The sequence below is a fragment of the Varroa jacobsoni genome, unplaced genomic scaffold, assembly GCF_002532875.2.
Source record: "Varroa jacobsoni isolate VJ856 unplaced genomic scaffold, vjacob_1.0 scaffold_1112, whole genome shotgun sequence".
In the NCBI taxonomy this organism is placed as follows: Eukaryota; Metazoa; Arthropoda; class Arachnida; order Mesostigmata; family Varroidae; genus Varroa; species Varroa jacobsoni.
This window is the reverse complement of record NW_019214014.1, coordinates 116,760-137,715: the sequence shown is the minus strand read 5'-3', so window position 1 is coordinate 137,715 and position 20,956 is coordinate 116,760. Positions and strand designations below refer to the sequence as shown.

Below are 20,956 nucleotides of genomic sequence, written 5' to 3'. Positions count from 1 at the left end.
GAAAAAAAAGGTTTCTAAACAACTGTTAATTGCCGTATTTTTACAAAAGGGCCGTGACGGCGCATCATCGAAATCGAAACGTGGAGAGTCGGATTGACTTTCTCGAAAAACATAAAAGCCACTTTTCGAGTAGAGCCAGTGCACTGTGTTAGCCTTTGTATAAGGGGTAAGTTAACCGTAGACAATCCAGTGATCTCTACATCTGCTTTGTGAAATCAAGACTCGTAGTGCGAAAAAAACTCATATTCTGAGGCTCAGTAGTAAAATGAATTTGCCTTGCCCTTCAGCTCAGCCCGTATTAGTGAGTAAGTGAAGTATGTGACCTGACGGCACATGGGAGTACCCCCCGAGGTCGTTCAAATAGACCCAACACAACGGTACGGACAACAAATAGGAGCTGCTGCCTTTTTGACCCCCCCCCCCCCTTCCTTCATGCTCGCCGTGACTTCCTAATCACAAACTTTTCGGCCTGGTACGTGACACTCATATCGCGTGTTCTCAATATAGTTACATCAACGCACTTTCGCTATTTGAAGCACTCTCACGTATCACAAAACATCATCATACCATATGGACTCTTTGGAGGAAGCTTAGTCAGCTATTCGTTGGTGCGCCCATCTCAAACGAGAGCTCAGCTTTTACGACACTAAACCACTCTCTGATACAACACCAGAACGGCTCCAGATTTGATGAATATTGGAGACAACCTCCGTCGACTGCCGTGACGTGTCAGCTGTGAGAATATGGGTGTGATCAACAATAGACAGTTTCTAGCCACGTTCTTGCGGTACAAAGCTAGTTGATATGTATGACGAGAGTGCGTGTGATGGGGACCCCATACATTTTTTATGTATAGCTGACTTCTAGCCGTGCTTAATTAATAATGCTGGTTATATTTTGCTTTAACTCGACGTTTTCATGTTTTGAACTGTGAATCCAATATTGATTCAAACATTACAATTAGAAAGTGCCTTTTTTCCATGTACTTTCACGTCGAAGTTGTTTATAGACCAGGTAACAGCTGTGTTTAAGTTCTGACAGTATTTAGTTCTTCCGCTTACCAAGCTCTATGTAACGTTCTATGTGCTCCGCACTTCTAATAGATTTCTGATTATAGCTTTTAGTACACGGGCACTATCAACCACATTTAACAGCAAAAAAATCTCGACAAATCCTTGAGAAAAGTTGGTTTAAATACTCGATAAATCTGACTGTTTAATTACCATTATATTATAGTACCCAGCCCAGAGACACACAGCGTAGGATAAATGAATTACACCTTTCGATTTTCGTGGTCGCTGTCAACGAGAAAGATAAACAAACGACACATTTTTTTGCTTGGCCTATATTCTCACATGTCACAGCCTTGCAGAGCAAGTATAAAGCCATCGGTGACGCAATATAACACAACATAGGAATTCTGTTGTGCTGCTCGATTGTCGTATTTTAGGACATTTTCATGTGCAATCTATCTAGCTAATGTAGGACCGCAATCGATTCAGTTATCTTGCCGCGATCAGGCTTGTCCCATTAAATTAAAAATTGTGTTAGCTGTCGAGCATGGATATATTATATATACTACGAGACTTCAGCTTGCAGCGTGATCGATGGACCACTGGACATTGGATGCATACGATGACGCATAGGGCTTTTAGATACTCAACAGAATATGAGATCTAGTGGAAGAAGCCATATATAAAACTAAAGCCATTTACATATATGCACAGCCTTAATTTGAAGTAATTAATTTTTGTGGCACATTCGTTTTCCTTTAGAATTTAGAAATTAAACAAGGGCTTCAAACAAATACAAGAACTGTTACCTATTGATAGGTGTCTTGAATGACCCCCCTGATCAGAAGGTGGTCACACTTTTCGGATAGAATCTCAACAGTAGGGTTATGGCGTGAAATTACCCAATATGTTGGGGAAAAAATTTACGTTTTTTTTTCGAAAAAAAACTTGCTATACTGATTAAGGTTTCTGAATTCTTTAGACGTTGTATTTTCTCAATCACATTTATTAATTAAATGTCCTTTGCTGCGAATTCACATTTTTCGTGCAATAAAACCATGCAAAAAGCCCACCTCTTCAAAGCACCGAATTCGAATCAGAATCGGCTTATGTCCCAAAGTGGACGTAAGCTTTAATAATAGAAGGGTCAGCTAAGCCTACTTTTTCTCTGGAATGAAATACGTCTAATGCAAATCAAGACGTGCAAAGCTCTGCCGTTTACAGGAGTAAGAGACATAGTCATAACACATAGATGGGGTTAGGTTATAAAGGGGGCGGTCTGTTAAATCAGAGACATAAATCGAGATATATTCAGGTCTGAGGTGTTTAATGTACAAAAAAAATTGTAAAAACTATTAAACGACACTCCAATTGTAATATAATCAATGTAAAGGTCTGGTCTAAAGCATACTCTAAAAGAATGACTATTTAAGAATTATATAAAGTAGAATCGTGGTTATGATATGAAATAGTATGACAGCGACCCATTATATGTGTATAACCCTACTTTGGTTGGTCAGTACAGTCCATCGAGGCGATCCTAAGAATAGGCCTTTAGTGGTGAACGTAGGTGCTGAAAGGCAACAAACGTATGACGTTCATTTTCACTCCACATTATAGAGCCCACTGCTGCCTATTATTTAATGATCAGCTCTTTATAGAAGTACGTTAGGTTTAAGCAACGTCAAGTCGGTCCATATAAGTGGAACGACATTAATGTTTGACGTTAATTTGGATTGCCTCAATAGGTTATTGACTCGGGGCTGAAACATATAAGAGAAATATTTCAGCTGTTTCCGTTAAATCTTCTCTGAAGGCTCGCTTCCTTCCTGCTTGAATATAAAAACTAAAACGAGAGAACGAATTCGATAAAATGCGAAGTGACCGGGACACCGGATGGAGAGTTTACCACTTAAATTAATTTCCACCCGGAGATTAGAAGTTTCGTGACAAAAGATATTAATGTACTTCATTAAGAATATTTGTAAAAAGTAAGTTAGACATAGGTACACATACATACACACATTTAAACGCTTAGCTTTCCTGGCAATTTGACTATGCTCAAAACTCAGAAATATCCCGGTATTTACCAAACCGAGCGTGACCTTTGTCACGTTGGTAATTAAGTAAATGTTATCGTCAGCCTTATTTATTTATTTATTAAGTATAGTGGTAAAAATTGACAGCCTCAAAGTGGATCGAGGCTTTTTGTGAAAGCGATCTCAACAAAGATTCATAGAGAGCTTACTTAAAATACCGCTCGTTAGTACGATATACAGCTGGCTGTTTGAGCTTTTTCTACTTTGGAAACTTCTTTTCAAGCTAATTTTGCATCTTATGTTTTAAATTGGCATATACATTTGTCAACTGATATGAGGACTACAATGGTTCTCTAGGACACAAAAATTCGTATATTCTATTTGATCTAGGGATTCACCACCGTACCACCAGTTCGCTTCTGCGTATACGTAAGGAATAGAAAATAACTTCCTTACATCTAACCACTGAAGAGGTGTGTCGAAATAAAATCATAATCTGAAGAGTTTCCATCACTGAACCCCCAAATAAATCTTAAAACTCTAAAAAGTTCAGATATGTACATGTATATACATATAAAGCCTTCGTAGTATTTTCAGTTCTTGAAGCAATGTTAAACGGTGGTAAAATAATACTCAGGCTTCCAACATATCTACACGTTTATAGGAGACAAACGGCGTATTAACACACCACATCTTAAAGTCATTAAAAAGCCTTAGTGTTAAAGCACCGCACTGCATTGATCACACCTAGGGACATTCTACGGCCCTATTTCTGTATGAGTAGATGCCTTCAAACAACATTTGGTTCAAATGTGTAAATGTAACAACTATGTTAGTCTACTGTCTTATGTTTCAGCTGAAAAACACCACTTCGTGAAAATGGCACTCTTTTGTGCATTGCTTTTAAAATAACAAGAACATTTTGGGCAACACTAAAGAGATAAACGACATCTAACATTAATGTGTTTTCTTCTAACTGAGCGTTCATTTGGGTCTTTGTGATTGGGCCTGTTTTTGCTTTTGCTCAACTTTCAGAAGCTGGGCCGTGGTGCGCCAAAACTTCCGTTCCGGAGGCGATTACCTCCACTGGTGCCTCCCGAACCCCCTCGGAGCTTTGAGATCATCTCGTTGCTGCCGCCGGCTGCACCTTTCACCACCGGCCAACAACTTCGGTACTCCTACCACCTGGCAAGATGTGAACCCACAGCTCGTCATGCACCGCCCAAAATTCAGGTGTCTATGAGAGCAATGCAGACGCCACTGCTTAGTCCCCAGCCCTCCGTGAGGGCCGAATAGCCGAGGGAAGCGTAAAAAAGACCAGCTAGAAGGGCTCGCGCGCTCTCGTATTTCGTCAACAACGATAACAACTACAACGTTCACAGTTACAACTGTGGCATTCCGAATTGATTTGGAAGACTTTTCATCGATGGTCTATCGGCATCGGTATTAATACCACAAGAAGCTTGTGATCTCAACGTACCAGCCGTATGTATGTGTCCCATTGACAGTGTGCGACTAGTCAACGACGCAAGTACTTCGGCAACGATGTCCGATAAGAACGCAACGATCGGCTGCTGCCGAGCCGGCGTCTGACGTCGTCACGCATCTTCGCCGTACCACAACGGTCTGTCACACGCTGTCCGCCCTGTGGGCACGGATGCGGCGTAAGGCAACCACGGCACCGGGCACCTTGGCACAGCGCGGTATGGGCTGCGGCAGCTCTCAGGCCGCCGTTTCGTCCGCCGCCAAAGGCTGGGTTATTCAGCAATTAAAAGAGCACACAGGCCCGATAAATTGTTCAGCATTGAGCGAAGACGAAAGCCTGCTCATTACGGGCAGTGAAGACCGCACCGTCAAAATGTGGTCCACACAAAGTGAGCCCGTCGAGCTACTCGGTTCGTATAGAAACCTTTTCGACATACATTAAAAACGTTTTTCTATTTTCACAGAACTAGTGGTTAGTTGACGCTTCGCTTGTGTGTGTGTGTGTGTGTGTGTATGTATGTATGTTAGGACGAAGCAATTTTATAGGTGGGTATAAATTTACAATCTTCATTCTAAATATATGGTTTGATCTCGTTAACACGTGGTGTTTGTTGCATCCGCTATAGTTCATTAATCGCCACATCGATGATATTGAGGTGCAGGCGGTTCGGTTTTTTTTTGATACCTCCTCTCATTGCCCAACAATTAGAGGGTTATATAGTTATGGCGGATTGTACTGTTTCGGGCATTGGCTGTTTATAAATGTTGGTACATAGATGTAACGAAGCTGTTAAGCTATTCTGAAAAAAAAATATAGCTTAATTCTATTTACTCTCGATTTACACTAACGTATAATTATTATTGATATTTTATATTCAAGGACTCGTCTCAAAAATAGCTTTAGATATTGATGGTACCAACTGGATATATGACGAAAAGGGTACTTCCAAGTACATACAACAAGGTAAAGCATTATTACGCACCAAAGCAAAACAAAGCTAATTCGACTAACATTGGTCATTCTGTTAATCAAATGATTTACTATTAGCAAAAAATTAGTTATTTTTTCTGTATCGTAATTTATTAGGGGTGTTGTTACAGCCATCTTAAAAATGTCTGCCATAGCAGGGAAGTTCGATAGCGTTTACTTCCGATAGAAAAGCAGGTTAACATTGAAGTCTGTCAGTCGATCATTTCCTCTTTCAGCAAATGTTTTTCGATAAATCTTATTGATATAGCAAATTTTATCTTCTGTGGAAATACTTGTACGTATAATCATATGGTTGTTTGGTAATAAGCTCTGATGCACACGTGGGTCAATTATTAATTCAATCGCTAATGTTTATTTATTTGCACTGGTGCTGTATCTTCGTCTGTTTTGAACTCTTGTGGAGATCGACCCAAATTATGGAAATCTATTAGATCTCGGTCAAAAGCCGGTCGGCTTTTGAATGAATTCCGATGATAAAGCCGATTTTAACCCACACGTGTGGACTTATTCAGTTCACAATATTTTGCCCATCTTTTACATATGCCATACTCAATGCAGTTACGTAGCTCAAGGATAATAGGGTAAAACGAAGTATCAGAGTCTAAACTGGAATTTCGATACTAAAAAGTGGGCCGCTAATATGATTCGATCTTCCAATTTAATATTCTATCGCACTTCATGAAATCGGAGACAAAAATCTTCTTAGATTAGTTAGTACAAGTAAATCTGTTTTACGCAAGACATTTTCTTATTTTCCACACTTATATATTTTACACACTTATTGCGATACCGTGTGGTCTATCTATCAGTTCGGCAAATTTCATCGCCCTAAAAACCGGGACTCAGGAAGTGCAAAACTATCTAAAATCTAATATTCCTATTACAGATGTGATGATTTTAGAACCTACATTTTACGTTGATCATGTAGCCAATTAAGAGCTTTCTAGGATACTGCAGTGATTTTGGATTTTTCAGCTGCAGATGTTGTTATAGAGTGAGAAATCCTTCGCGACTTGTTGTCTGAATTGGTTCTCACGTAGCTGTTCCGTTTCAAATTTGAAATAGTATCTTGGATATTCAAAATAGTCTTTGGATACAAAATATCCCGATGAACAAAAGCGGTTCCTACAAATATTATTACAGGCACTCTGGTAGGTCACACGTCGTATATTACGCAATGTAGCGTGCACGGCAGCTTCGTGGTGAGTGCGTCGGCGGACGGCACGCTGAAAAAATGGAACATTTCAGACGCTTCATGTGTATTTACCTTTCACGGACATACCGCACGCATTAATAGGTAAGTACGGGCTCGAACTTGCGAAGCACACCGATATATATATATATTCAATAAATATATATATATATATATATCATTTTTGAAGTATGTGACTTTGTCCACATTAGGTTTTAATTTAATTGTTGTTTTGTAGATGGTGCCTGTTTTAGGAGATAAATTAGTTCATGTGGATTAAAACAGGTAAAGCAAACGTATTTCCGTATTCACACATGAGTTAGAATAGACCTGCACGAAGCAGGGGTTCAAAACAACAGTCCTTGAAATTCCGGATCACAGCTTCAGTTACATGCAACCCTAAATATTTTCTTTGGTTGTAATACCTCTGTAGAAACATACATAATGTACAGATCGTGTGGCACGCGGCTTCACGACGCTTTATAGGTATCCAAGTAAAGTATGCGAGCAAAAGACAGATCCATAGCATCCGAATAGTACTTCAAATAGTGCAGTTCAAAGAACGTTACTTTTGGACCACTTTGAACCTCGTACACTCTACTGTATGTGAACGTAGGGCCCAGAGTACCCAATTACGATAACTCAACAGCAAATAAGAGCATAAATGCAGCATTATGGATGGTAAAATTCCTTAAAAAAACCTATTACTATCCATGATTTGTCCCACTTATACCTTTTTCCATTTCATAGTTCGCGTTGTGTAGTTATGTTGATCGGAAGGTTCGAGTTCCTTACGAATACTTATTGTTCAGCTAAGGAAAATCAGACTTCATCGTAACAACTCTTCGCTGTCAGAGGACCTGTTTATGAATCCACCCTTTAGTGATCCGTACACGAAGTTGACAATACAATTGGTAAAATTTTTCCAAAGTACACTGAACCCTCAAAAATGCAGAAACCTCTATCAAACGCGGAGCATACTGCTACATAAAGGAACGCCCTTTCTGATTCAGCCAATAACGCTAAGGTGAGCTAAATTTAAAAGGAGATTGATCCGCAATCGATATATTAATGAGGACTAGCATAGCAACAGTCGAAAGTGTTCTCCCCAGGTAATATTGCAGTCCCTTGCCTGACCAGAGACCCCCATCTAAACCATGAGCCTGATTAGACAGCGGGTATTGGCAAGCCGGTGGAATGCACGTAAAATCATAAGAGCGAGCACGATTAGACATCTAAGTGCAAACTTGTTTAGTGAGAATAATGGCTCTAGAAATTAGTGTGATTGATTAAAGGGATTGATTAAAGAGATGTCAAATGTAGGCTTAAGGTGCTCTGACGAAGTCACTAGGTTCGAACCCAAATGTGCACGGATTTCTTTTTGTGTCGGAAGCTGGTCGTCTGATGGAATACCTAATGGTGACAGCGCGTTTAAATCTCGAGACGATGGGACATGGGTGGACGATTAGAAAATTAAATGAAGCGAATAATTCCATCGTTAATTGCATTCGATGGGTAAGGACGGGGTTCGAAGAGAAAGTACAAACAAGTCTCAACAGTTCGATCTAGTCTATATATATATATATATATATAAGATCGTGTCCGCTTAGGTAAGCATGTTCTTGAGGCTACCGAGAAAAGCTTTATAGAATTTTTTTTTGAAGCTTCATACAAGGTTATCTCCATGCTATATTGTTATTGAACGCATCAGTATTTTTAGTGTTATAACTAGACGTCTTGATATTTTTAATTCTCTCAATTTAAAGTATGAAAGCTGTCACTGAAAACAATGGAGTAGAGTTTTGCAAGAGACCTACACGATGTCGAATGGAAAATGTATTAGAACATAGAAAGCGGTTATCTTTGCTCACTTATTAATAACGTATATATTAACAACCTGATATATTACATTTCCTCTCAACTGCAAAAAAAATTATTTTTTATTGTACAATCAGAATAATATAGTTTACCTGCTGGTTGTTCACAAGCTTATTGAGCCGCACACTATGCACGCTGCACAAATGTATGAGGCTTACGCTTAACATTTTATTCATTATAATATAGCCTTAAAACATCACTACGGCGCTTAATATATATGTACACCACGTGTTTCTGTTCGTCTCACTTCTCTTGTATCGTATAAAATTCGATTTATTATCTAATTTGAATTTTCCGCCAGTATCGTGCGATTTCTCTCACTGATTGTCGGTTCATTTTTGCTGTGACGTCTGCTTCATGACAGAATCGTCTGTAATGGAAATTTTATCGTTTCGACATCGATGGATAAAACCGTCCGCATATGGCACTTCCACGCGGAAAAATTATCACCACCGAATCCACTTGAAGATATACCAGACGAAATTGCTGGCCCTCAATTAGTAGACGAAGAATTTGAGTATAACGAGCAAAGTAATCTCGATCTTATCGAAGCGGCCATCCTTGCCCGAAGACTTTCCATGCTATCGACTTCGCTCAGAGACGATACGATCACTGCCAAGTGAGTCTCTTCGAAGCCAAACGGAAGAAAACGTTATAAAACTATAATAATAATGTCTGCCGGACCTTGAGCAGTTTTGGAGAAGTGGAGAGATACTTGACTTCAACTATTATATTAAGGTCAGCTTCAGTAAGACACGGGTTTCTACCGTCGATTTTAGAAATATCGGGTTTCAGTTCTTTTGGATTTTTTTTTTTGTAAACCACTCGTGTGTGTACAAAATCAAGGATTGATATTGATGTGTAACTTTTCACGGGTTCTTGCGTCAGACATCGCGGATCAATGATGTCAGGACACGCAACGTTTACGTCTTACAGCGACCCCTCTCAACAGTCATTTGAGGAAATTCAGAGTCAAAGAAAGAAGAGCAAACGTAAGGAGTGCATACAAGTCCTTAAGGTAAGCGCAGCTATTTTCCTTTGCTTCAAATTAAACATGCGTACATACATACAGAAATGTAAATGCCTTCACAATGTCGCATAAATTGCCTCACCTAATAATAACGCGTCTATAACGATCGAAATACTGTAATAAACTCTTTACTTTAAATAAATTCAGTTAGCTAAATAAACCATACACTTATTAAAGTAAAGATGAACCTTAGTCAATAAATTATAAATCAATAGAAGTAGAAAGAGATAGTGTGTTGAACTATCTACATAATATAATACATGTACTGTAATATTCTAAATCAAAATAATAAAGCATTCAATTAACTTGTAGTCTGTAACCAACGAAGGCTTGATCAACCACCCTATCCCCACAAAACATCGCCTCGGTAGACTGACTTCTACAAGTCTCGAAAGTATCCTGATGTCGTCAGACATGGCTCGCTTGGGATAGAATTTGATCTGACAGCCATATACGATGATTGGCAATGATAAATAATTCCGTATTCGAAAGCTTTCACGCCTCCTTAAGCCTCGTTTTGGGGGGTTTTTCTCATCTGCATCGTTAATGTGGGTGTATTGGAAGGATAACTGACACAGGTAGCGCCAATAAATGGCTTGCCTGGGTCATTTTTTAGACTCAATTGTCCATCTAATCACACCGTCCTGCAGGTATTAGCACGGTGATTTCAACTATATAGACAAATAGTTAAATGCATATATATATCATATTAATGTCGCCTTGCTAACAAAACCGTTGAGATAGTAATTGACTATGCGGGTTCCTTGCACGGTTTGTATTAGCACAAGTTATATAATGCAGCTATCGAACTTTCGTAAAGTATACTCAGACTATACTAAAAATGTAGATTTATTCAGGTATTTCTGAGTTAACTGGCCTAATATTTTTGTTAAACACGATACGCAGAAGTGATGCAGGCGTCTTCAAACCTGGCAAGTCGAATTCGAACAAAAAAAGGTAACTCTAAGCCTTTAAAATATAGAAAATGACCAGCGAAGCAGACGGGTCCCCATTTCTCAATGGGGATTATTAAAAGATCCATACAATATGTCGGCAGTTGACTGCTGGGAAAATAGTTACACGTCCGAAACTCTACGATAATAATGTGAAAAGGTCTTTTTTTTTTCATACTTAACACAAACAGGTTTTGCAGAATTTGAAATCTTACCAGCAGAGTTATATCAGAAGGTTTCTACGTTTCAACAGGGCCACTTAAAAGGAGTCTTTCCTGTGCTTTACATTCCTTTCGAACGAGAAAGTCCAATCGATGAAAGCAACGGCAACGGGCCATCTAACCAAGAGAATCCCCAAAATGATCATGATGTTGACGGTGATGCGTTCGGGCCACAGGGAGATCTTATCGTGACTGGGAGCTTCGATTGTTCAGCGCGTAGCTGGGATTTGCTCTCTGGACGATGTCTTAAGGTAAAACATTTATACATGACCCTAATAAAGACTTATCCTATCTTCAAGATATCTCGATGAAGTGCATACAAAAATGGAAACTACACACAGCCTCTTCTTCAAAAGGTTTCAACGATTTTGGAAAGAATCACTGTTGCTTATTTCTATCTTTTGTTAAACTTCAATATTCATAAATAAGTATCGAAGGCTCAACATCACTTGTTGGAATCGGACCCTGTCAAAGCTTTCAATTTGTAGCGCGATTATTTGGAGTACGATCTTGGAATCAAAAGAACCGCCAGTTTACATTTGGCTTATATTTGGCCTGTACAAGCGATTTTAGCGCCTAAATACATTTCGAATTCGTCTTTGACTTATCAGATATCCTAAAAGGATTCCGGAAATGTAAGATTAGAAACTCATGTTTACCAACATTGTAAGCTAAAATTTCCTTACGATTCCAGCTTGGTTTTAGAGGCTTGAATAAGTTTAAAATCAAAATTAGTAGGAGTTCATGTTACGTAACCGAATGAACTTCGATCGTCTAGTTCTGAACGAGCCGTCATCTGTGTGATGTGAGCGTTTCATCGGTATGAACTCTATTCGCCTATGAAACAAGCAGGTAGTAATTTGGTGGCCAGTTGTCAATTTTACTGTAGCTGAAATCATGTAACCTCGTCACACTTATGACCTACATAAATTACGTTAGTCGTTCAACAGTGACATGCATGTTGGGTCAGACGGACCTTACATACCGGTTTTATTCTTAGGCCCAAATGCTTGCCCCTTACCGGCTGCCCCACGCGTATCTCAGCACACGAATTGCTTTGTATGATCACCTGTGAGTGCATCTAGTCAGCTTGAAAAAAATATAGAATTGTCACTTTTTCCATAGCGCGAAATACTTTGACCCTTGCCTCGAATAATCGAAAATTTTCTCACAGTCTTAATCTCAATTAATTTATCCTAATTGACCAACACTAAATACGGACGCAACGTCCATTTTCGCTCATTCTCCCGCTGGTTGCACCCCAGGTGAAGACCCCACCTTTCGCCCTCCCCAGAACAAGGTCCGATGCGGCGGCATGCTAGACACGTGCAGCTTAATTGTTCATTTGCCCACTACCGAACAAGGAAATTACAGCCATCAGCTCTTAACCTCTCCTGAAATGAATCCTGCGTTTCGACGGTCGGGATGTTTGGGCCGAACCCACTTTTCCCCTAAAATTTGAGGTCAAACGATACGCCTCAGAAGCTCTGTCTACGTGATGCTTCGTACGAACGAACTGTTTGTTCCATATAAACTACTAGTGGTAAGCCATCTACCACTGTGGGTGTACAGAGGGTTGTATCACCCGGAAGTTATTGTCGAAGAGCACCACTGTTTGTATGTGCGAGATATTTCGCTTGTGTATCCACGTTTAGAATACTGTTACCTATAGAGATGATACTGTTCGATCCATGGAAAAGCAATGATATAGCAATCTAGTTGGGTCTGGCTCACTGACTACTGTGAGCGTTAATGATTATTTGACGTAATTATATGTCATATCACGTCTCTATGCGTTTTAGTTGCCGTGCTATGTGACAGGCACGCCTTATCGAACATATCGTGTTAATAAATAACAAGCAAGCTGCTATGCACGCCCTCAATAAGACAGCCGCGCTTTGTAAGACTGCTATATATTCTGGCAGTAAAACAATTCAAAACCAAATTGTAGACCCTCTAAATTTAAGGGAAATAGAACATACATGTATGTAATCCGTGTATATATATATTGCCTATTACAGGTATTTAAAGGTCATACGCAGGCAGTTAATGATTTGGCAGTAGATCCTGGCGCAGAATATCTCTTTACAGCTGGGGGCGATGGCACTGTGCGACAATGGATATTGGGAACTGGTGAATGTAAGCGTATCCTAACTGGGCACCAGGGACCTGTCGTAAGCCTTATCGTAAGTACTCTTTTGCCATTGTACCTTCTTTTTAATTTTTTACTGTCCGAATCATTTGTTTTCTCGATTAATTATATTAGCACCTATGTACAGTGATGTTAAGGCTTTAAAATGTTCGATGCAGTACTCGATTTTTTTCGAAATTTTCCAACATTATTGACAAACGTAATGGCAGAAGATCATAAACAGAATCAATATTATGGAACGCTCGAACGCATAGAAGCGATACATTTTGAAAAAACGTACAAACTAATATAAGCAAAAGGAGGCATGTGTTTGTTGTAAGGTTACATCATTATGATTATTATGATTACAGACCCATTCAAAAATGTTGTATTCCGCTAGCGCAGACGGGACGGCACGCTCCTGGGTGATGGAGTTTGGCGAGTCGACCAGAGTCTATCGAGGCGCTTTGAAGACCATCGAATCTCTACGTTATTATGACCGCATGTGTGCGTGAGCTCTAATACTTTTTCTTAACAAATACTTCTCTATTTTATTGATTTCACAGTATATTTATAGGAAGTCTTGTTTCGGTAATGGTTCAGCTAATCCTGGATCAGCTAGAACCATTACCGAAACATCTAGACACCGTGTCCAAGAAGCTGCTGTTTCTAGTGGATCATCCGTGTACGTACATGCTTATTCAATGAGCTATAATATAATTTAAGGATGTCTTGGTAACGAAACTAACGAAGAGATACATTACCTTGCATTTACAGTGTTCACCGGTTCAGGAGATGCTATGGCGCGGATGTATGAGGCAAAATCAGGCAGCCATAAAAGATCCTTTCGAGGACATGAAAAAAACATAACCTGCATGGAGGCGAGTCAAGATAAAAATATTTTACAATAATAACCAAAGTTTGTTGTTGATCTTTTTTATCTTGTTGTTGATCTTGTTTGCACGAATTATGGAAAATGCTTACTGGTTTAATAATTCTTTTAATGCCTTATTGTTAAGATATTACAATGCAGCGGTCCGTAGATACAATATAACGAAACAACTGTATGTGATCTGATTAATTGTAAATAATATATCAATCTTCGGGACATTTTAGCTTAACACTTTGTTGGCTGACTTTCGGCCTGGAGTATTTAAAAATTTCCGGTTCTCGAGTGCTTTTGGCCTACTCACAGAGGCGGTGAGCGCATTGGGCCACGTGATCTCCAAATAAGCAAGAGAGTTTCATAACTAAAATAAAAAATTCCAACTGCTCCCAATCAACTGCACGACCTATCATCTCAGTACTGTTAATTCAAATTTGTAATTATATTCTAGGCGACTCGAGGTCGTCTCTTCACGGGTTCGTATGACGGAATGCTGATCGTGTGGGATACAACGGGCGTTATCGATGAGACGGTTTTCGGGGTTGATGAAGAGTCCGAGAACAGTGACGAAGACGAAGACGATGTCAACGTGCAGAAAGCTATGAAAATACTTGACGGTTTCGTACATGGCACGTAGCACTAACGTACATACGACCGTCCAGCGCACAACCACCAAACGGCGATTATGAATCGTGTTGAGAAACGAGGAGTCTTGCGAGAAGGCATGAATAATGCTATACTGAACGAGAATAACAATACGGTGCTGACTGCAGACAGGAAATCCTTCATGTTGTACCCAAATAACGTTAACGTTAATCTCATTGATGAGGAAGGCGGTCTGCACTTAGCACGCGTCTCGGCAACTAAAAGAAATTCTAAAGAATGATATAGATATATTAATTGCTTCATTATAGCAAGTTGAAAGTCGTCTATACTAGTAGGGAATTTTTTGGGTCGGCTTGCGTCGCGCAGGTGACTGTAACCTCATTATCGAGAAATGCTCGTTGATTCAGTTTGCAAGGTGTTCATAAAAAAGAATGCAATGTAATTACGTATGTACCATAAAGAGCTGCGCAGCACTGCTATACAGAAGGACATGTTAATTCAAAATAGAGCTGTCGTATCGTCCGGCGACAGGCCATTTTTAAGGCAAGGAGAGGATTACCTACTGATATATCTAAAAAGACATTGAAACGCGTAAGCTACATCTCGACATTTTGCGTCCTTCTCACTGCGGGGGTAACATTTCTCCACCGAGATCACGTCATCAAATCCCAATATTGAAAAAAGCGATTGGTAGATGTAATGCGTTATTCTAACCCTCTATTATTAAAAGCATCGTTTCACGGCAATCTGTGAAAATTTATATTTGGCACCTGAACAATCTAGCGCTTGGCTAATTATGCCACCATAGACGTACCCTTGAGTCGTTGATTCCGGAGCAAAGATGTGATGAGTATAGAAGAGGATTACGCGATGATCAATAGTAAACATACAGTAGGGGTCTAACAGAACGTTATTATAGGTCCTTTCTCCGCCAGCTGTCCCCAGGCCTTAAAGATAAATGGTATTGGCTCGCTCTGATAAATTTTAGCATTAGCGGTGTCAGTTGAGGATAAATTTAGGAACGTCTCTATAATAACAAGCTGCACGTTATTTTTGATGATGAAAAACGAGCAATTATCGCAGCTAACCTTTTCACGATTTTAAGCAATATGGAAAGTGAGTCGGTGTGCAGGCAATACGTGAAATGCACGACAACTTCTAGCAGGTGAGCTTCAGAAGCGAGGAAAGCAAGCGGCGTTGGGTTTGTGTTAAATGTCACAAACATATCGGTTATAATTCCTATTTGTAGGCGGCTTCAGCCTCATTCAGATATTGTCAGTTCAGCTCTGATGACTTATAGTCGATCCGAAACGTATACCCAGGCCGAATCGTTAGGCCACCATGCGTTCTGGAGCCTACGATTACAACACGATTGCGTACACGCAAGGTTTCCTCTAACGTCGTGTTTGCCTTGAGGCTTGACTCGCTGAAACATTTAAAATATGGCCACACTCTATCCAGTTTAGAGTTCGTCTGGACGTTGTGACAGTGCAAGCATGATAGCAGATATCGTTAGAAGAAAATAGAACCGCTCTGTTTGATCACTGTGAAGCTACCTAAACATTAACAAGAATATAAAAGTATTAGTCTTATTGCCATTCGATGCTATTGTACATCATTCATTAGTACATTCATAGAATTACTGAGAAAGCAGTTATTCCATAATCATGTGCGGTCCTATAAGTGAATAAGGTATTCGGTATTTTTTTACATAACGAATTTTCGGATATTTTTGTAAAATCTACAATAGGAAATACGTTATACGGAGCACAAAATAAAAAAAAAATAGAAGACCGATCAAAATTATGAAACTACTGTACATTCTATTGTAACATAACAATGATATATTAAAAGCTGCATGAGTACGTGAGTAAACGTGAGCAATTTGTGCTAAAATGAATAAAAACGGTCAGTGATATATGCTAATAAAAACAAGGAACAGCTGATATACATAGGAGACGTTAGATATACAGGATCAGCTGCATCTATATGTATGTCTCGTCACGGCAGAATGTTGTGCCTGCTAAATGCTCAGGTTAACCGGATAGTGGATTTTTATTTATACAATTTAAAGTTGAATTCACTTAATCATGACAGCTCAACTATACAGAAAATAGATCCTCGTTGACTCGATGGCTTTCCTTTTACTAAATTTGCTAGCATTCGCCATTTTCGTTTTCAGTCCTCTGACAGCGACACCCGTCAATAAATCTTTTCCATTCAGAAGAGCCGGGAGCGAAAACACCACATTCGGTTATTATTCCGCCTACAAAAAACAATTTGCATAAATTAAGACTATTAAGGGCTCACCTTGTCGAGTTTAGTATAAACAAAAATGTGAACGCATATTAAATCTGTGAAGGTCCGTGCGCTTGACGACGTTTACTACACAGTTCACATTAATGGCCCAGACTATAGCAGCAACGACAAAATCAGAAATACATTTTAGTTTCAACTACCTGTGATTAGCGTGTGAGAAGTAATGTCGAAGGCAGGGTTCCAACAAGGAATATCAGTTCTTGTTGTAATTTCTCGTCCTGGCCGTTCCTCAATTGGAATTTCATCTCCTGACCTCATGGTAGGATCAACCGTCGTTGATGGACAGGCCACATAAAAAGGAACTTCATGGTACTTCGCCACAATCGCCGCCTAAGTATATTACAGATATTTAAGTTCTATTTTGGTCCTTAAACAGATGATCCCAATAGTACGTATCAATGTCAAACATACAGTATTCAGTTAGCTTATTTCTGTTCAGTCTTGGAACTTGCCATCCGTCTGGCAATTGCGATTCCTAATTTTCTTCCTCCTTCCTTCCTTTCTTTTCCTGAATTTTTTTTCTGTTATACGTTTCTGTTACATACGAGCCACACTGGAAAGAACGGTCGGAAGAAGAAGATCACAGATTGCGCAACTTGCTTAAGTAGGTTGAAAAATACGCCGAGGAAGAAGTCTTACCTGATAGGTACCAATCTTATTGGCCGTATCCCCATTGGCAGCAACTCGGTCTGCCCCCACTATCACCGCATTAATATTTTTCCTTTTCATGAGAAATGACACCATATTATCACAGATCATCGTTGCTGGCATCTTCTCTGTCATCTGTTTCAGGGCAATGCAAGATAACATAGGCTATTATGCCGGCCAAGGTGACAATCGAAATTACTGTTGTTTAACTTAATAAAATGAACACTCGACAACAAGACGCTACATGTAAAATAATCATCTCATCATAAAATAGTCTTACCCAACATCAACGAAGAACAGGTACTATAGATATGTGATAATGTCTTATTTACACTATAGCGTTCAGGTTAATTACATATGGAAAATTAATATTGCGGAACAACTCGTGGTCACACCAGTTCGTACGCCGTGAGCCTTTCTCCCTGGTTGTAGGGCCTCGTTTCAGTGCAGATAACCTCTTCCAGTCGACCGGCTTCGTGTAGGCTGCGAATGACTCCCAACGCTGTGCCATATCCTGCCGTAGCTAAACTACCCGTATTGCAGACTGTCAGAACAGTCACCTATGGGGCATAGCATAAAGACGCGAAAACACGTTAGGTCCTTATTTTTTCTTTCTTTCTGGTTCGACTTGACCAACACAAAAACATAAGACGTGAGATAAAGAATTTACATTTAGTCCCCTTGATGCCATGTGGAACTTTACACAAATGTTAACTGTCAACTTGGGAACGAATTTGCTACTAACTTTATCACTTGGCTTGAGCCCGCGAAGGATAAATTCAGCACCGTGCTTTCCAATGTGCCTATTGGTTTGTACATCCTTTTCGAACATTTTTTCAGCTGCTTCGATAATCCGTACTTTGTGAGCTTGGCCATCCACCGCTGGGTCCTCCAATAAACGAGAGCTTAATACCTGTGACGAGCAATTTTTTTTATAAAGACACACATCGTATTGTGATTTGGAACGTAGTATTATCATAGTTAATCGTTTATCCTGCTATAATGGCTTTCAGAAATCTTTCTGAATGTTAGTGATAAAATTCATTTTCAACTTGCTGCCACGTTGTATGCCAACGTTAGCGAACCTGCCTACTTCAAAGTATGCACACGCCGCGATGCGGGAAGACGCCATCGTACTTGGAGTAGATAGTCGCTCTAGCACAACCAAACGGCTTAACACACAATTTTCTATAACAGATACCCTTGAATAAAAAATAGTGAAACTAACCTTAAATTGTTGGGCGGCGTTTCGCATGTTGACAGCCGTAGGCCTACTGGTAACCAAGTAGTCAAGCCAATTGGAGATATTCTCATGAATCTCTTTTTTGTTCATACTAGCAAAACGGTTCAGTTCGATCGCGACACTCAAAATGCCCACAATAGCTATCGCAGGGGCACCGCGCACCTAGTAAAACCAAGTTTTCAATAGCTAAATAGCTTCACCGAACAACCTTAATAGTCGAGTTGTTAATTTTTTTTTTTCTTCCAATAAATATATATCTTTCTTGATGCAGGCAATGTATTTAGTGCAGGTCATAGGTCTTTCATTAAAAATGTTATTTAGTTTACTGAAAATGCGGCTAGCTAGATAGTAGTTATGTGTGTGTCGACGTTAGATAAACATAGATAAACATTACATGGGTCTCGGTGTTATTCGTCTTGCTTTATGATGTAATAAATTCCCGTATCTTTATTTTTATTGAATAGGAACTACTTGATCATTGTGATCTAGCTTATGCTCGTCAACTATAATATGATACCTGCATAGTCTGAATAGCTTTCCAGGCATCCTGGGTCGTGGCGATGGGAAGAACGCGACTTTCTTCAGGTAGTAATAGCTGGTCTAGTATACCCAAACTGCCTCGTTTATAGAAGATTGCCGTGCACTTTTCGGACGACGTACTCATTCTGGACACCTGTACAACATGTTGTATAAACTAAATAATGTACATATAGGCAATATGTATGTATGTACGCAGCTCAAATGCACTGCAACTGGCTTTAGTAAGACGTTTAGATCTAAAAAATGTTAAGCAAGCTAGCAAACTCTACTCATTAGCCTTACGCATTTAAAAAAGCAAACGTAAAACTCCTCAATATAGACTAGTAGTATCTTTTACGGGTTCTAGTTTATCGCATGCTCGAGCACATGGGCAATTGTTAGCCCAGTTTATTGGGATTGGCGTTGTTTCTATCCAATTGGAACGAACTTAAAATAGCAATTTCTTCAAAACTGCCTAATGCTTTTTCTTGGGCATGACCCATGTAGCCAACCCAAGCAGAAAAACGTCGTTCTCGTTTTCGACTTAATCCAGATAAATACATGTGGTTTTTCCATATGGCGTTTCGTACAGCATAAAGAGCTGTTCGTATTGTGAGGGGGATAATTATGCAGCGGCACTATCTTTACTGGCACGAAGATGACACTGAATCGGGCTGGTACGTTTTAAGCAAGCGCTACGTTTCTATCCCCTCATAAAAGAGCGGAATCATCTCAAATAGGACCGTTACGAACTTGCTTGGCTATAACGTTTTCAATACTATGTACAATCTACCCTATCTAATGATCGCACTGAAACCGCTGACGGCAATAAATAGTAGTAACTAACAGAGAACCAGCTAACGAAATAAACTTGATGAAATAAATGTTCATTTATTATTCATATATTTAAATTATAGTTTATTCTCAATCAGGCAAATATTCACGAAGTCGATATCAAAGTCAATATTATATTAAGATATCAAGGCTAAATATATTTAGGTCAGAGTTGCAATCGATTGTTTAATTGCTTACCAATCAACATACGATCACAACACTTATTGGGTGAACTTACAATGGGTGAACGTGATGTCTTTTGCAACGTTGTAGACTATCACTGACGTTCGTCAACATTTATGCAAATTGTAACATCTGTTATCACAACTTTATAGGAGAGCGTTTTCACGCACCAAATCGACGCTCAAATTTTTTGTATTGAAAGTGTCGAGCGACTCCTCTGTTTCGTACGATTTCGTAGGTAAAGCAGTTACTGCAAAAAGCGTGTTTATAATTGGTTACAACTGTGGGATCACACTTGGGTCCGTTGGAGAGTGCGATGCCTCAGCAAGAGAGCGCTGCTGTTACCCTCTCGCCTGTCATTTGGGCGCGTTCGCTCGAAACCAGTGAGCTGGATATCCTCAGGGAATTACTTCAGGGACACGTGAATTGGTCTTGGTTCAAAAACAGACGTAAGGGCTATTTCGTGATCTGCTAATGCTGAGCCATCAGTCGAAAGCAGCGCACACGATCGACCATTTCGATATACCTAGGTAGAGGCTAGCTGTAACAAGGTGCTACTGCCGTAAGCCATATAGATATAGATATTCAATCATTTAAAATGGTAACTTACAACTTCTTGCTGATGATAATTTATGACGCAATCCGCAAGTGATGCCGTCGGAGTTACGTAACTTTTACCAAGGTTTAAGCTGTTCACGAGCGCAATTGCATAAAGGAAATAAGGAATGAAATAAGCATATTTAGAATAGTAAATACCTCTCTATAGTATAATATAATTTAACTGT

At 39.5% G+C, this 20,956-nt stretch overlaps 2 protein-coding genes across 3 annotated transcripts; one reads left to right on the top strand and one right to left on the bottom strand.

Moving 5' to 3' along the window:
* Positions 1-4,138: 4,138 nt before the first annotated feature.
* Positions 4,139-16,305, top strand: LOC111266740 (uncharacterized). Its single transcript, XM_086971048.1, has 9 exons — positions 4,139-4,947; positions 6,672-6,825; positions 8,963-9,217; positions 9,487-9,691; positions 10,733-11,053; positions 12,824-12,988; positions 13,305-13,440; positions 13,711-13,814; positions 14,271-16,305. The coding sequence occupies exons 1-9, from the start codon at positions 4,710-4,712 to the stop codon at positions 14,454-14,456; spliced, it is 1,764 nt and encodes a 587-aa protein (XP_086827174.1). The 5' UTR covers positions 4,139-4,709; the 3' UTR covers positions 14,457-16,305.
* Positions 16,306-16,461: 156 nt separating this feature from the next.
* On the bottom strand, positions 16,462-20,455 carry LOC111266741 (methylthioribose-1-phosphate isomerase 1). Of its 2 annotated transcripts, none has more exons than XM_022844462.2 (8): positions 20,187-20,455; positions 19,153-19,308; positions 18,621-18,797; positions 18,138-18,305; positions 17,788-17,952; positions 17,384-17,527; positions 16,885-17,074; positions 16,462-16,691 (listed from the first exon to the last, which is right to left on the bottom strand). In XM_022844462.2, the coding sequence occupies exons 2-8, from the start codon at positions 19,297-19,299 to the stop codon at positions 16,582-16,584; spliced, it is 1,101 nt and encodes a 366-aa protein (XP_022700197.1). In that variant the 5' UTR covers positions 19,300-19,308; positions 20,187-20,455; the 3' UTR covers positions 16,462-16,581. The 2 variants fall into 2 exon arrangements, with proteins under 2 accessions (XP_022700197.1, XP_022700196.1); XM_022844461.2 differs by having other exon boundaries at positions 20,227-20,454.
* Between the last annotated feature and the right edge of the window lie 501 nt (positions 20,456-20,956).